Source organism: Sinocyclocheilus anshuiensis, unplaced genomic scaffold (genome assembly GCF_001515605.1).
Source record: "Sinocyclocheilus anshuiensis isolate Anshui unplaced genomic scaffold, SAMN03320099.WGS_v1.1 scaffold322, whole genome shotgun sequence".
NCBI classification, from domain to species: Eukaryota; Metazoa; Chordata; class Actinopteri; order Cypriniformes; family Cyprinidae; genus Sinocyclocheilus; species Sinocyclocheilus anshuiensis.
The window spans coordinates 1,430,627-1,444,362 of record NW_015542366.1 but is presented as its reverse complement, the minus strand read 5'-3'; the positions used below and the strand labels follow the sequence as shown (position 1 = coordinate 1,444,362).

Below are 13,736 nucleotides of genomic sequence, written 5' to 3'. Positions count from 1 at the left end.
ACACTCGTTGCCTTCTCTAGTGCAGCTCAACCAGGTCTCGACCCATTCGACGATATTTGTGATATCACAAATCCCGGAAAATATGCGTTGTAGTCCAAATGAGTCGTTCGTTGTAGTTTTTGAAAAGTGATTTCTGTTAAATAAAATATCTCCTTTTGAAATCGACTTTTGAGCTTTGTAACTTTGCAGATCTTTTTTATGCTCAAACAGCAACATTACAGACTAACTAAAGTTGAAAAAGTGAAAAAGCATAATAGGACCCCTTTAATATAGTTTCATATTGCACTACAAAACTAAAAGACTAAACCTCTCTAGCATCGTCTCTACTAGGGCTTTACTCTGATTTAGAACATCCTTCCTGTTCCCCAGTGACCTCTGTAACATTTAAAACCATCCACAAAACCAGTTTCAGAAGTGTGTACCTTTTATAAACTCTGTTCTTTACAAGAAAAGCAGCAAGTAAAGGAAGTTGCTTTGCACCTTTCGTTTCTTGCTGAAACCTCAGAGGGTCCCTGAAGCCGGAAAACTTTGTCAAGCAGTTGTTGTACCAACATTTGTTCTGGTTTGGGACTGTTGGATTTCAAATAGTCGAAGGAAGCTTTCCTCACAACTCGATTACAAAACACAACGGTTTTGTGGTGTGAGTTTTAGCTTCTAAAGAATATTTGCTAATAGGAAAAGAGACATGGCTGTTTTGAAATTAACTTAACTTGTTTAGTGAGTTGATTTTGTTTAAAACAAGAAGTCGGTCTTATTGGAAAGGCTTTGGCAAGCCCATTTATTGTTACCTGAGCAGGAACATACCATTTTTAGATTGTCAGCGGGTGGCTAATATGGTCAAACACATTTCTGTCTCACATTGAGCTCTAATTTCAATCACCTTAAGAATGGCTGAAATTATGTTCTAATCAGTGGAAGAAAAGAAAAAAAAGATGAATGAAAAATGTTACGGTGATAATAATATCAGTACTTTGTGGTATTATGAGTCAGTTTTCCCTGTATAAAGTCTATCACATATCTCAGAAACACTATGTCACTGTAACAGTTGAAACTGAATACTTTTATATACTGTTATCAGAGAATTTTATTTTATTATTTATTTATTTATAATTTTTTTGTAGCATCTTTCATGCCAGTTTTTATCTCACTCACTTTTTTTGTTGTTGTTGTTGTTTGAAGGTTGCCATGTACGCAATGATCATAATGAAACCCTGATTGGTTTCATGAAAGGTATGTCGTCATTACAGAAGACGACCTAAATAAAACAAAATGCATAAATGTACACTTTTATGCATGAGATTGAAGAACATCACTGTTCAAAAGAACACTTTATTGTATTAAAGTTCCTCTTATTATCAGGATATTTTTTATATTGCAGTATACTAAATCATTACAAACAGAACTGTTTTTTTTTTTTGTCTTCCATTTTCTTCAAGATAAGTAAATGTGGAGATGAATGCATAAATTGGGGAAAATAATATGTGTATATAGCGCATGTAATGTCACTCAAGTGTTACAAGCATACAGAAAATGTGCTACTGTATTCAGTGTTTTCATTCAAATATAGTTTGACTGCTATCTCAAACACTGTGTGTATCAAAACAGCAACCCAAAAAGCGGAGGTCAATATTTCATACACATCACATTACGCTTTCAGGTGTAGTCATGTTAAAAAAAATGGCCAGTGAGGGCATGAGGTCATAACACAGAGGCTGATGTGACGTCACCTCCTCTAGTGCTCCAACAGCTGCCTTACCTCCACAGTCTGTAAATGTCCAGTAGTCTCCGCATTACACCCATCAGACCACATCCTCTCTCTCCTACAGTTTTACTGCTGTGTTATTAAGAATGACAGTACTAAAGATATATAAATAGCAATGTTATCAAATGATGATCCAGTGTTCTGTATTTGAAGATAAAAATATATTTAAAAAATGAATAAACATTTATCCTATACAACATTTGCAAAGTTAAAATGTTGGTGTCATGTAGGTATTATTTTGCATTAAAGACTTTTATATTTTAAAGGGATGAAAATTCAAAAATTCTTCAAACATTTTACTCACCTTGTTGGTCAAAACAGGCCTAAGACTATACATGTAACTTAAAAAAAATTAGTGGACTGTATTTTATTTCAATAATATTTATTCTTTAATATTTTAAAGAAAAATTTACCTCATTTAGAAAAATTTACCTAAATTCACTACTTCAGACATATACAGTATGTGCCCTCTAGAAGCTTGCGTTCTGCAAGTGAACGGCACATTGTAGTGCCATCTCAAAGAGGCACAAAATCACTTTCACTAGGGGAGTTGGAAAACGAGCCTATTTTCAAAAATAGTGGAGTGTTACTTTAACTATTCCCTCCTGGTGGAATGTCCTTCTTCAAGAAACTGCTAAAAACACATCTCTTCCATCTACCCTTGACCCTTTAACACTAGCACTCTCTATTCTATTTCTATTCTGACTATTTGTTTTCTTTTTATTTAAAAAAAAAATGACCCTCTAACACTAGCATTCTCTATTCCTTTTCTATACTATCTACTTGATTTCTTTTTATTTATTATAAAAAAACTGACCCTCTAATACTATTGTTCTCTATTCTATTTCTATTTTATCTACTTGTTTTCTTTTTATCTATTATAAAAAATGTAAAAACCTTAACGTTTACTGCATTAGACTAACCGAGACTTGTCACAGCACTTACATATTATTGCTCTTTTGTTAGTTTTGTTTGCTTCTATTGTCCTAATTTGTAAGTCACTTTGGATAAAAGCGTCTGCTAAATGAAAATGGTAATAAAATGGTGAATGGTAGGCCTACTAGACAATATTCACAGACAATATTCATGGTATTAGAAACATTATGCAGCATTTATGTCTATATAAAATAACAGAAATATTAGAAAATAATATATAGCAACCCAGTATGTATATATAAAAACATACCTAAATATTGAAAATCAAAATGTACAAGTTTTCAGTCTAAAATGACTGAAGAACCACCAGAGTGTAACAGAAGATGTTTTGGAGTCCTAACAACATTGGAGCCCGTTGACTTTCATTGTATGGACAAAAAACACTGAGACATGTTTCAAAATATCTTATTTTGTGTTTTACAGAACTACTAAAGTCGTACAGATGGTAAGTAAATGATGACAGAATGTTCATTTTGATAAAATTGTTCCTTCGAAGCACTGCATGGATGTAGCATCATGAAAAAGTAATTGTTTTTGGTTAGAAATTCAGCTGGTCTTGTGACCTTGTTATGTTTATTAACTTGTTTCTTATTGAATAAATCAAATTTAAAGGGATAGTTCACCCAAAAACGAAAATTCTGTCATCATTTGCTCACCCTCAAGTTCTTCCAAACCTGTATGAATTTTTTTTTCTTCTGTTGAACACAAAAGAAGATATTCTGAAGAAATTGGGTAACCAAACAGTTGCTGGTACCCATTGTCTTCCGTATTTTTTCCATACTATGGATGTCAGTGCAGGGACCAGCATGTGTTTGGTTTCCCACATTCTTCAATCTTTAGGGTGAGTAAATAATGACAGAATTTTCATTTCTTCATTTCTCATCTCAAATTTCTAGATGTGTTAAAGTGGAAAAAGTTGTTTTTTAAAACTCAGAATGGTGCTTACCATTTGATACAAATTTCTTGCTACACCTATAAACCTGCAAACTGCAGCTTTTAGACAAACCAAACTGAGCTTTTCATCCTATTTGTCATTCCTACAGTGTAAATGTCATGTTGGTTGGCCTAAATGTGAGGACTTAATGTCAGTTATTTATATGGTTTTAAGGCATGGGCAAAAGAGCTAAGTCTTGTTGCACCTCAAAGTCACAACCACACTCACCACGTTCATCAGTCTTTCTACAGTCTCATCACTTTTCCTTCTCTTTCTCCCTTCTTCATCTGTCTGCATTGGGGTCTGTGACTGTTTAATTAATACCTTCAGGGACAAAAGCAAATCTGAGTTAGAATGATGTGTCATAATCACACCTTCAAAACCATATCACAGTAAGGCCTACCTATGGTTTACATTGGCAAAGAATGACTACTGCAGCCATTTTAGCAATGAGAACTTCAAATCACCACAGTGGTTTTCATTAGTCACATCCACAGCTAAACGAAATAAGTGCTTCAGATGTAGCCTATACCCAACAGAAAAGGCTGTGTTTTCGATTAGACCACCCTGATTTATTTTGCTGATAGTTTTCCTTCGCACTGCAGCAGCAGTTACGGTTAGCATAAGTCTGGTTTGTAACAGCTCGAGTCAGAGCGCGCGGCGGAAACTGACGCGTCTGTGGTCGGCCGGTGCTGTGAGCGCGCGTTACCGAAGTTTCAGTTTTGCTGCGCTTTAAGGAACGCGCACCTGTCCTCAGTGATTTATTACTGCTAGTGACAGAGACACGACAGCGTAGCTCGGCAGTCAGAATTATACTGCATTTACTGTGCATTTTATTATAGAAACACCTCGTGAAACTATTGGCCGTCCCTGGACGCATTTACTGGTAAGTTCTAGCAATTTATTAAAAAAATTGATAAGTTCGTATAGAACTAGTGGCAGTGAACCGATACAAATCAGTTAACTGCCATTAGTTTTGAAAATAGGTTTAGGTTTTACCATGTGATTTTCACTTAATACCCCTAAAACCACCAGTCCTCACAGCATGTAACTAAATACTTAATATAGATTAAATTATATATTACACCTACAAATAAAATATGGATCTTTGAAACAATCCTGAAGGAAGTGATTAAATATACTTTTTTTATGATACGTTTTGTGTCCCTACACACACACTGTCAGATATTTATGAAACATTTTTTAACATTATGTAATATCAAAGTCTTCACCCTGAAGATCCTCTTTCCACATTCACTTACTATCAACAAGATCACAAATGGGTCTGGAGAAATTAAAAAATTATCATTTGAAGTAATCACACAAATTGTAAAGACATTTTTTGGGATTTTTTTTTAAATATAGCACTCATTGTACTTGCCATTCCAGAAAATTGTACAAAATGTTGCACAAAATTGTACATTTAATACATCTGTGGTTTGAAAATATATATTATTTTTTTATCAACAACGTAAGATGTCACCCTAAGATTTTCTGTCTGTGGTAAAACAAAAATAGATGAAAAATCTAGTTGAAGACACTACTGTAGTCTCAATTCGTTCATTCTTTGAAGTAACGGCTAGATTTGCTTTTTATTTTTCAAACTTTATACAAATTCAATATTTGTTTTAAGTATAGTCTGCTTTTGCCCCATTAAACACGAAAGTTTAAGATTTATAGAGTTAATATTTTGAATTTCATATATTAGTATTTCATCAGTCTCATGACTAAATGTTGAAGGATAATCAATACAACCAAGATTTACTGAAACAATCATCAGTTTAAATTTCACTTAAGTAGTGCGTTGAGCATTTAATGAACTCTTATTTAAAAGCACTACATTGCGTTACACAGACCTTCACTTAATATATTGACATTTTTTATTATGCAGTTAAATATATAATTTTCTGTACACCAGATATTGTCATTAAAGTAATTTATTTTGGAAATTGCCACAATATTTAAATCTAAATCTATTTTTTTTAAACATAGACCTATTTATAACATGACATCATAAAACAGAGTAGATATAACATAGCAGGTGCTATAGAAATTTTTACATTCATATTTGGATACAGTTCATCTCGACTGAAACTCAAAGTAATATCTAATTCATTTCATAAAGTGATAATGGGGATTTTAGTGTTTCAACAGGAATACGCTGCCATGAACTTGCTCTGAGAATCTCTGACTTGCAAGATGAGAACACATTTCCGTTTAGTATCCTGAGTTCGTATTTCATTTATTATCAAAAAAATAAATAAAAAGCTTTATCCTTTTATTTGGGAAATGCATTTTTGCTCTCACAAAGGCTGCAAAATTTGGAGTCACTGATGCTGAATCAGAGCAGATATATAGGAAAAATTATTTTAGACTTAAGAGAATCTGTGCTTCCCCTACTGAAATTTATTTTGAATTATAAGCATAAATTAAAATTTGGTTACTAGTGCACAACATTCAATTCTCATTTAAATACCTTATTTGTATAATTGTATAGTTGTATTTTATATTTAAAACTGTATCTATCTGTATTTATGTTCTACTGTTAGTGTTATCTGTATGCACCAAGGATCTGAGAGTAACGCAATTTCAATTCTCTGTGTGTATGTGCTGTACATGTGGAAGAATTGACAATAAAGCAGACTTGACTTGACTTGACTTGACTTAAATCAATACATATATCATGCTGCGATTTAATATGCATCATGTCCCTGTATATATGGTTGTCATATTTTCCTCTCTCCATTTTAGGTCCTGCAGGACGATCATACCTGTCGCTGGTTCTAGCTTTCTTTTTTCATTATGCCTCGTTCATTTCTGGTGAAAAAGAGCAGGAAGGGAGGTTTTCGTTCCTCTCTTCCCATCGCTGACGTGCCCTATATAGGCCTGGTTGGTTGGTCTGTCCCCATAAAAGTGGCTACACTGCCAGAGGAATCAGGCCAAGAGATACAACCATATTCTCCAATCATGCAGCAAAACAGTACACACAGCAGTCTCAATAATGACTGGAAAACAGGTGCGTTAATCAACAAAAATTATTTTCAATGCATGAGGTAGTGTTGGGGATCCCTTTTTATTTTTTGTGTAGCCATGGGCAAAAAACTTCACAAACTTTTGTATAGCCATGGGCAAAAAAACTACACATCTTTGCTTTTGCAGCATTAAATGTGTGTTGAAATGTTCAGATCTTCTCATGTGTTTAATACTTATTCTTCACTGGGTTTCTGCAGATCCAGCCGGTTTCCGGTACGGCCCTCCTCCGTCTCCAGGGCACTGGTTACCTGTCAACTCTAGAGACATAGCAGACATACAAGGGCTCAACAGCAGGGACAGTTCACTGGAATGTTCTCTGATGAGTCCTCGGAGGGATTTGGGCCCAAAACATTGCAGCTTGTGTGGCAAGGTATGCCCTTTTTGTGTCCCCGCCCCCCCAAAAAAACTCAAAAGACAATGTTATATTCTTATGTAACACACTAAAACAAATGAAACACTGAAGTAAACTTTCTTCAGGCCATTTTTGGAAGACTTTTTTTGTTGTTGTTGTTCAAATACAAATCCACTAGGCCTACTTGACCAGCCGCTCACCAAGAAACACAAGACAAGACGTTTTCCTTGAGTAGCACTTTGCCTGTATTTCGCTTTATTTTGGCCTCAAGCCTTTCTATGACGGGAAAAACTTTTCATTTCCTGAGTCGTTCTTTGAACAGTTCTGTTTGTAATTTTTCCATTAGGTTTTCTCATCTCTTGCTCGCCTGGAGTCTCACGTGTACAGATCGCATGGTAGTCATCATGGACGGTCTCTGGTATTCTGTGACAGCAAGGACCCTGCGATGCCATGTAGGATAAAGGTAGGACCGTTAATTTGCGATGTTATTTGTGTCTTCACGATAAAAGGTTATGTCTCCCTCTGATGCTGAATAGTGTAACTGCAGCCTTAGTAAGTGGTTTAGTCAGTGTACATTGTTCTCTCGTTTTCCTTTATCTCTGCCAGTTCCAACTTTGTTTCTCATATTTAGTAGGTTTAGTAAGCGTTTCTACCTTTTTTATAAGCTATAATTTGTTATGAATAAAGTATATCTATATATACAGTATAAAATCTTGCTTATTAAACATTGTCATTTTTGTATGCTGATTTTTGTTCAACTATAAATTAGTTTTTAAATTTCAGGAACGAACATTTGAGTGTAAGGAATGTGGGAAGGTATTCAAACGCTCATCCACTCTGTCCACCCACCTCCTGATCCACTCGGACACACGGCCATATCCCTGCCAGTACTGTGGCAAGAGATTCCACCAGAAATCCGACATGAAGAAACACACCTTCATACACACCGGTGAGACTAACTTCGATTTGAAGCTTTGAATAGGATTGAATCATTAGAATATATGAAACGGAGGGGAAAGTATTTGTCCATTATCAAAACCATAGAAAATCACCACAATCGGCAGTAATATGTTCCGACCAGCATTCTATTCAAAGTATAGCGCTTTTCATTTCCCAGATATTGAGTGCATGTTTTCATTGCTCCCCCTTTGACAAGGCTAATTTTATATTTCGTGCAGGAGAGAAGCCACATGTTTGTAAAGTGTGTGGTAAAGCCTTCAGTCAGAGCTCCAAATAAAAAAAAAAAAAAAAAAGCAAGGATGCATTAACTTGAAAAGTGACGGTATTCCATATATAAAACAGGCTAATCGAGGATTTTTTTGGGCTAAAGCAACATTTACATTTTCAGCTTGTTCCCATAAAACTGCTAAAAACGTCAGTGCTTTCATGCTGTTTTAATTAAAACAACATCTTATACCCATCATAAATAAGGATCCAGGCAGATTGTGCAGAGCGTGGATATGCAACACAGTAATGCACCAGCAGCATAGCAGTGGGGTCCGGAGGGTTTAGCAGACGCACTTCCAGGTAAAGGGGTTTTCCCAGAAGCATACGCAGGGGCTGGTGGTATTGTGGGTAGAAATCAATGTAGTGCTCGTCTGAATGAAAAGAGGCTGTAGTTAATGCACAAAATCTTATAAATCACTTTTTTGGTTGCAAAAGTCACCAAATGCCTAGATTTTCTTGAACATGGTAACATTTCACTTGGAAAAATGGTTTATATTTTTCAACAAATTCTTGTTGAAATTACATGAAATGTAAGAGAAGACTCAGCTAGGGTTTATATGAAGAAAATGTTTTAAACCTTTTGCGATCCTGAGCTGAACTCCAAACACCCCCTGAGCTTTGATAGAAGGTCCGAGGGAGGGGCTTTTCACCAGATAACCCACACTTATCACAGATCCAGGTAAATACCGACACTCAACCAGTAGTCTGGGACAGCAGGGAACATGGAGTCTCAGCATGTTGCTTGGCTCTTTGTGTATCAGTGTAACTACTTTCATGTGTACCTTACAGGCGACTCTCTAGTGATGGTGCCGTAACTTAGACTGAGGGGCTGCACTCTATTCAGGATCTCCACCATGTAGATGACCGTTTTACCCACCTCCTGGAGACTGTTCAGTTAGACTTGCACGCACACATGCTCTCAGATACATACCTTATTGCGATGAACCTACTCACATATCTGCGCACCCCACATTCATCCAGAGGAATCTTGAAGAGGGCCCAGTCAGCAGTAACTTTTTGGGGTGTGCAAGGGTTGTCGCCAGCTGTGACGAGGCTGGCGAGGGATAGGGGTGGATCCGCGGCGGATGAGTGAATCGAGAAAACAAAATGCCGATCCACTGTGCATTCTGATTGGGATACACAAAATACACATGTTTCTTGAACATGTTCTTAGTTTGATTCAGAGAAATATTTTTTGAAAGGCAAACTTTACACAAACAAATACAAAGTTGTACAATTAAGAAAATACAGCTATCAGTTTAACATGTTTTGTATATTAATAATTTTTTTTTAAGTGTAAAAAAAAAAAAAAAGTATTTTTCATGCCTTTTGAGTCCCAATGCTACTACAGGCAACAATATATTGACATATAAAGCCACTTTTTGTAATTGTAATTTGCCTTCTTACCATATACAAGTAATATGATTACATTTTGATTTAAGGTTTATTATTTGTGGTTTAAAGTTTTTGCAAAAAAAAAAAAAAGTATCAGCCGCTTTTCAAAACTACTGAAAAAAATAGGTAATTCTTTACTTGTAGCCTCTCTATATAATGAATTATAAAAATATATATTATGCATTTTATTGTACCTTATAATGCAATCTATGACCTCATGAATAATAACAGAGTAATATAATATATAATAACAGAGAAATAATATAGAGTTTCCTTGGTTATTGCTGCTAACAAAGCAGCTGGCTTATAAACACTACTTTGATAGGCATTATATGGAGGTAAGAGGAAAAGAAAATACCATCGAAACATTTCTGAAGATGGTCACTTCCCCTGAGAAATACATATAGAATCCCACATAATCGTCGTCTTAGATTTCGAGCATTGCGAACTTTATCTGCCTGGTACAGTATTTTCTCCTCTTTACAGACTTCATAAAAATTCCACACAAATTACATTTTGGGAAATGATTGCAATGCAGCAGCAACTCTAGAACCTGAAACTTTCCCAAATTGCTGATTTAAAACAAGCAGGCGGTTCTTCGTTTCTTACTGCGTGCGCCCCCTTCTGGTTTTATCGTCTATGACTGTATTGGTCGTCTGACTGCATGAACCGAACCGTGACGTCCATAGCATGACGGTTCGGGGCGAATACATGTAATATTACACCGCTAATTAAAGTACATTATGAATACCTTCATAATGCATTATATATAAAAGTTTTAAGTGTTGCCAAATTTTCTTTATAATCGTAAGCATACTTGGATAACTACTTTGAGATTTATTGTTAAATACTAAACAATAAATTTTGAATTAAGGTTTATGTTTCTGTTTGAATTTAATATTGTCCAGCTCACCGTCCATGGGGTAATAACATGATTGGGTGTCTGTAGAATAGCAGCAGCCTCTGTCATGGCACTCTGATGACGATAACGCCCCAGATCCACAGACCAACTGCTGATCAGGTGCAACGTTACACTCTACACAATAAAAATGCAGTTTTTAAAAAGTTTTTAGAAAGTCACAATGTTTGAACCCACTCATAAGAAAGATTCATACTGTACCTTGACTGAACAAATTCTGACACGACAGCAATGACTCAACTATGAGCCCTTTCGGTGTCTGATATTTTAATATAATTCTGTACAGCCCATCCTGATTAACAGAAACAAATATTCATGAAACCAGAGTAGCAATACATCTTGCATAACAACAAATGACATCACAGACCTTCTGAGTCATGTGACAGGAAGAGTAAGGCAGGAGGATGTTGATGGTACCATCTTGACCCCTTTTTACAGAGTACCCACAATGACTTGGGGCCTCCAAAATAGGAACAGCTTCTGTTTTTATCCCATTGGAAGGGGCTATAAAAAAAGTGTCCAATTTTATTATTATATATAAGATATTAAAATATTTTACAGATGTCACATTCCCTCACTACAACCTATAATTGCCTCATTGTCATGGGAAATGATAAAACACAGAGTATGCTGTCTGAACAGACCTCAAACTCACCCTTTACAAAGAGGCTAGATGTTGGTCCAGGTGGCAGTTTTACACTCATGTGTTGGCTAGAACACAACACTTCAAATTTAGAGGGTGGTTGAGTGGCTGTGGGTTTGGTTGTAAGGTGAGGTATGATTTGGTGTAATGGTTGTGTATCTATATCTTCAATATACTGACACTGAAGCTGTAGGGTTCGGTATCGCAGTTGAGAGAGATCCCAGAACCTGACAGACAGAGAGATCACTGTGGAGGACTGAAGAGGTAAAAAGAGAAAAGAAACAAAAGCAGTAAGAGTGAGTCATACATGATAAACAAACTAAATTCCAATTTTGAATTAAGGTTTATTATTCTATTTTAATTCAATAACTGACTTATTCAATAACATATTGGAACGTGCTGAATTTTCCACCCTGAGGGCTCACCATTTTTTTTGTGTGGCAGGAAGGCAGTGGTGAAGAGAGCACAACACTGCCACCTCTGGAGTGGAGTGTGTAATTACAGGCTGCTGGGACAGATGCAATGGAGATCCAGGTATTTGTCTCCGTATCTTCAAATATTACCACCACAGAAGAGCAAAAAACAACAAAAGTTTTGATTCGTATATGTGCAAATAAACTACACTACCGGAAAAATTAAGATTGTTTATATTTTTGAAATAAGTCCCTTATGCTTAAAGAACGGCTTCATATCTCCTCAAAAAAAGGCAAAAAAAAAAAAAAAGTAATATTGTGAAATATTATTACTGCTATAGCTCACCTTTGACTTTAATGGAGTCCGCTCTTGCCGAGGGCAAAGTTGCCATTATTTTATTCCTCATGCAATTAAGAGACGGAGACATCTTGGGGGGTTGTGAAGAGGGAATCGTAGGAAACACGGGGAGTGGGGTCTTTTGCATAACCAGAGGGGTCAGAGGATTGTATGTAGGCTGAGGAAATGATGTCCATGGCATTGGCTGGATGGTTGGTTGTGAAGCAGTGGTCATGGCTGGCTGATGATATGGGGGATGATGGTATGGCATGGGGTACTGAGAACAGAATCTCTCAGGATAAGGGGGACAGGATACAGGGTACGGTGAATATTGTGGAGGGTGTATCATTGGGTATTGAGGTACGGTCTCTTCATGTGTTTGTGGTATTTGATCCACAGGTAGAGACAGATGTGTTTGAACAGAAGGTTTAGGAGCATCAAAAAGAGGTGCTGGATGAAGGGGATATATGGGATAAATGTAAGCAGGTGGCAGTGATTTATGGTATGGATGAGAATGAAGGTAAGGAAGAAAGGGAATCAGGTGGTGAAGAAAGGGACAAGAGAGGGTGAACTGCTTTCCATCCAAAATCACAACGAGGAGGTTTTCTTTTTCCTACAGAAAGACAAGTGAAACTTCATGAACTGAAACATGGCTCCATATCTCCTCAAAGCAAGCAGTGACTTTCAAAATGGACCTTGTGTGACATTGAGGACACTAATTGTTCCTTTAGTATTTGTTTAGATATGAAAACAAATTTGAGGTGACAACCATGAACTGTGATACAGTAGAACATAACTGAGAAGAATATGAACCGTTTCAATGATTGTTGTATATTTCCAGACAATCAAGTTGGCTGTAACTGCCCATAATATTGTTCTATTATAAAGTATCTTACAGTCATGGCCAAAAGTTTTGGCAGTGACAAATTTTGTGTTTTGCAAAGTTTGCTGCTTAAGCTGTTGTGGTGTTCAATCACATTGTTTCTAGATTGTGTAGAGTGCTCAGATGCAATTTAAATAATCGCTAAAAGCTTCATTGGCCCAAAAAAATAAACTTTTCACAAAAAAACCAATTTTGCTGTTTTTTGATCCTGACACAAAATGACCAGCTAACATTAGTTGACTATCATATCAGCAGCACATGTGAAAGTGTGAATGAGTACTAGTCAGGTAAAATCATTATCATACTAATTAGATTGTAAGAGCAGACTGACTGCTATAAAAGGAGATAAAAACAATCACTGTGTTCTTGTTAGCAATGGTTACCTCCAAAAAAACACGTGCAGCCATCATCGCTTTGCATCAAAATGGCCTCATATACAAGGAAATTGCTACAAAGAATATTGCACCTGAAAGAACCATTTACCGGATCATCAAGAACTTCAAGGAGAGAGGTTCAACTGCAGTGAAGAAGTCTTCAGGACAGAGTGTCCAGCAAGCGCCAGGATCGTCTCCTCCTGATGAGTCAGCTATGGAATCATGTCACCAGCAGTGCAGAGCTTGCTCAGGAATGAAACCAGGTTGGTGTGAGAGCATCTGCACGCACAGTGAGGCCAAGACTTTTGGACAACGGCCTGGTGTCAAGAAGGGCAGCAAAGAAGCCACTTCTCTCCAAGAAAAACTTCCAAGGACAGACTGAAATTCTGCAGGAAGTACAAGGATTGGACAGCAGAAGACTGGTGCAAAGTTATTTTCTCTGTTGAAGCTCCCTTCCGACTGTTTGGGAGATCTGAAAAATCGATTGTTCGGAGAAGAAAAGGTGAACGCTACCATGAGTCCTGTGTT

The 13,736-nt window shown here is 36.5% G+C and overlaps 2 protein-coding genes across 2 annotated transcripts in view; one reads left to right on the top strand and one right to left on the bottom strand.

Moving 5' to 3' along the window:
- The first annotated feature begins 4,299 nt into the window (after positions 1-4,299).
- On the top strand, positions 4,300-8,254 carry LOC107692186 (zinc finger protein Gfi-1b-like). Its single transcript, XM_016491145.1, has 6 exons — positions 4,300-4,518; positions 6,384-6,648; positions 6,863-7,035; positions 7,364-7,480; positions 7,801-7,966; positions 8,196-8,254. The coding sequence occupies exons 2-6, from the start codon at positions 6,435-6,437 to the stop codon at positions 8,252-8,254; spliced, it is 729 nt and encodes a 242-aa protein (XP_016346631.1). The 5' UTR covers positions 4,300-4,518; positions 6,384-6,434.
- Positions 8,255-8,864: 610 nt separating this feature from the next.
- LOC107692154 (uncharacterized) overlaps positions 8,865-13,736 on the bottom strand; it is a 6,909-nt gene continuing 2,037 nt past the window's right edge. Inside the window, exons 5-13 of the mRNA XM_016491103.1 lie at positions 11,961-12,564; positions 11,627-11,751; positions 11,214-11,457; positions 10,926-11,062; positions 10,760-10,850; positions 10,553-10,675; positions 9,199-9,371; positions 9,032-9,124; positions 8,865-8,949 (exon numbers count right to left, since the gene is read on the bottom strand). Of these exons, the coding sequence (XP_016346589.1) occupies positions 8,938-8,949; positions 9,032-9,124; positions 9,199-9,371; positions 10,553-10,675; positions 10,760-10,850; positions 10,926-11,062; positions 11,214-11,457; positions 11,627-11,751; positions 11,961-12,564 (1,602 nt within the window). The 3' untranslated portion in view covers positions 8,865-8,937. The remainder of the gene's footprint in view (positions 8,950-9,031; positions 9,125-9,198; positions 9,372-10,552; positions 10,676-10,759; positions 10,851-10,925; positions 11,063-11,213; positions 11,458-11,626; positions 11,752-11,960; positions 12,565-13,736) is intronic.

Excerpts from the sequence above, each read along its gene's own strand:
- LOC107692186 (XM_016491145.1), top strand. The coding sequence starts at position 6,435 with ATGCCTCGTTCATTTCTGGTGAAAAAGAGCAGGAAGGGAGGTTTTCGT. Across the intron at positions 6,649-6,862 it reads CAATAATGACTGGAAAACAG|ATCCAGCCGGTTTCCGGTAC; the intron begins GTGCGTTAATCA and ends GGGTTTCTGCAG. Across the intron at positions 7,481-7,800 it reads CGATGCCATGTAGGATAAAG|GAACGAACATTTGAGTGTAA; the intron begins GTAGGACCGTTA and ends TTTAAATTTCAG.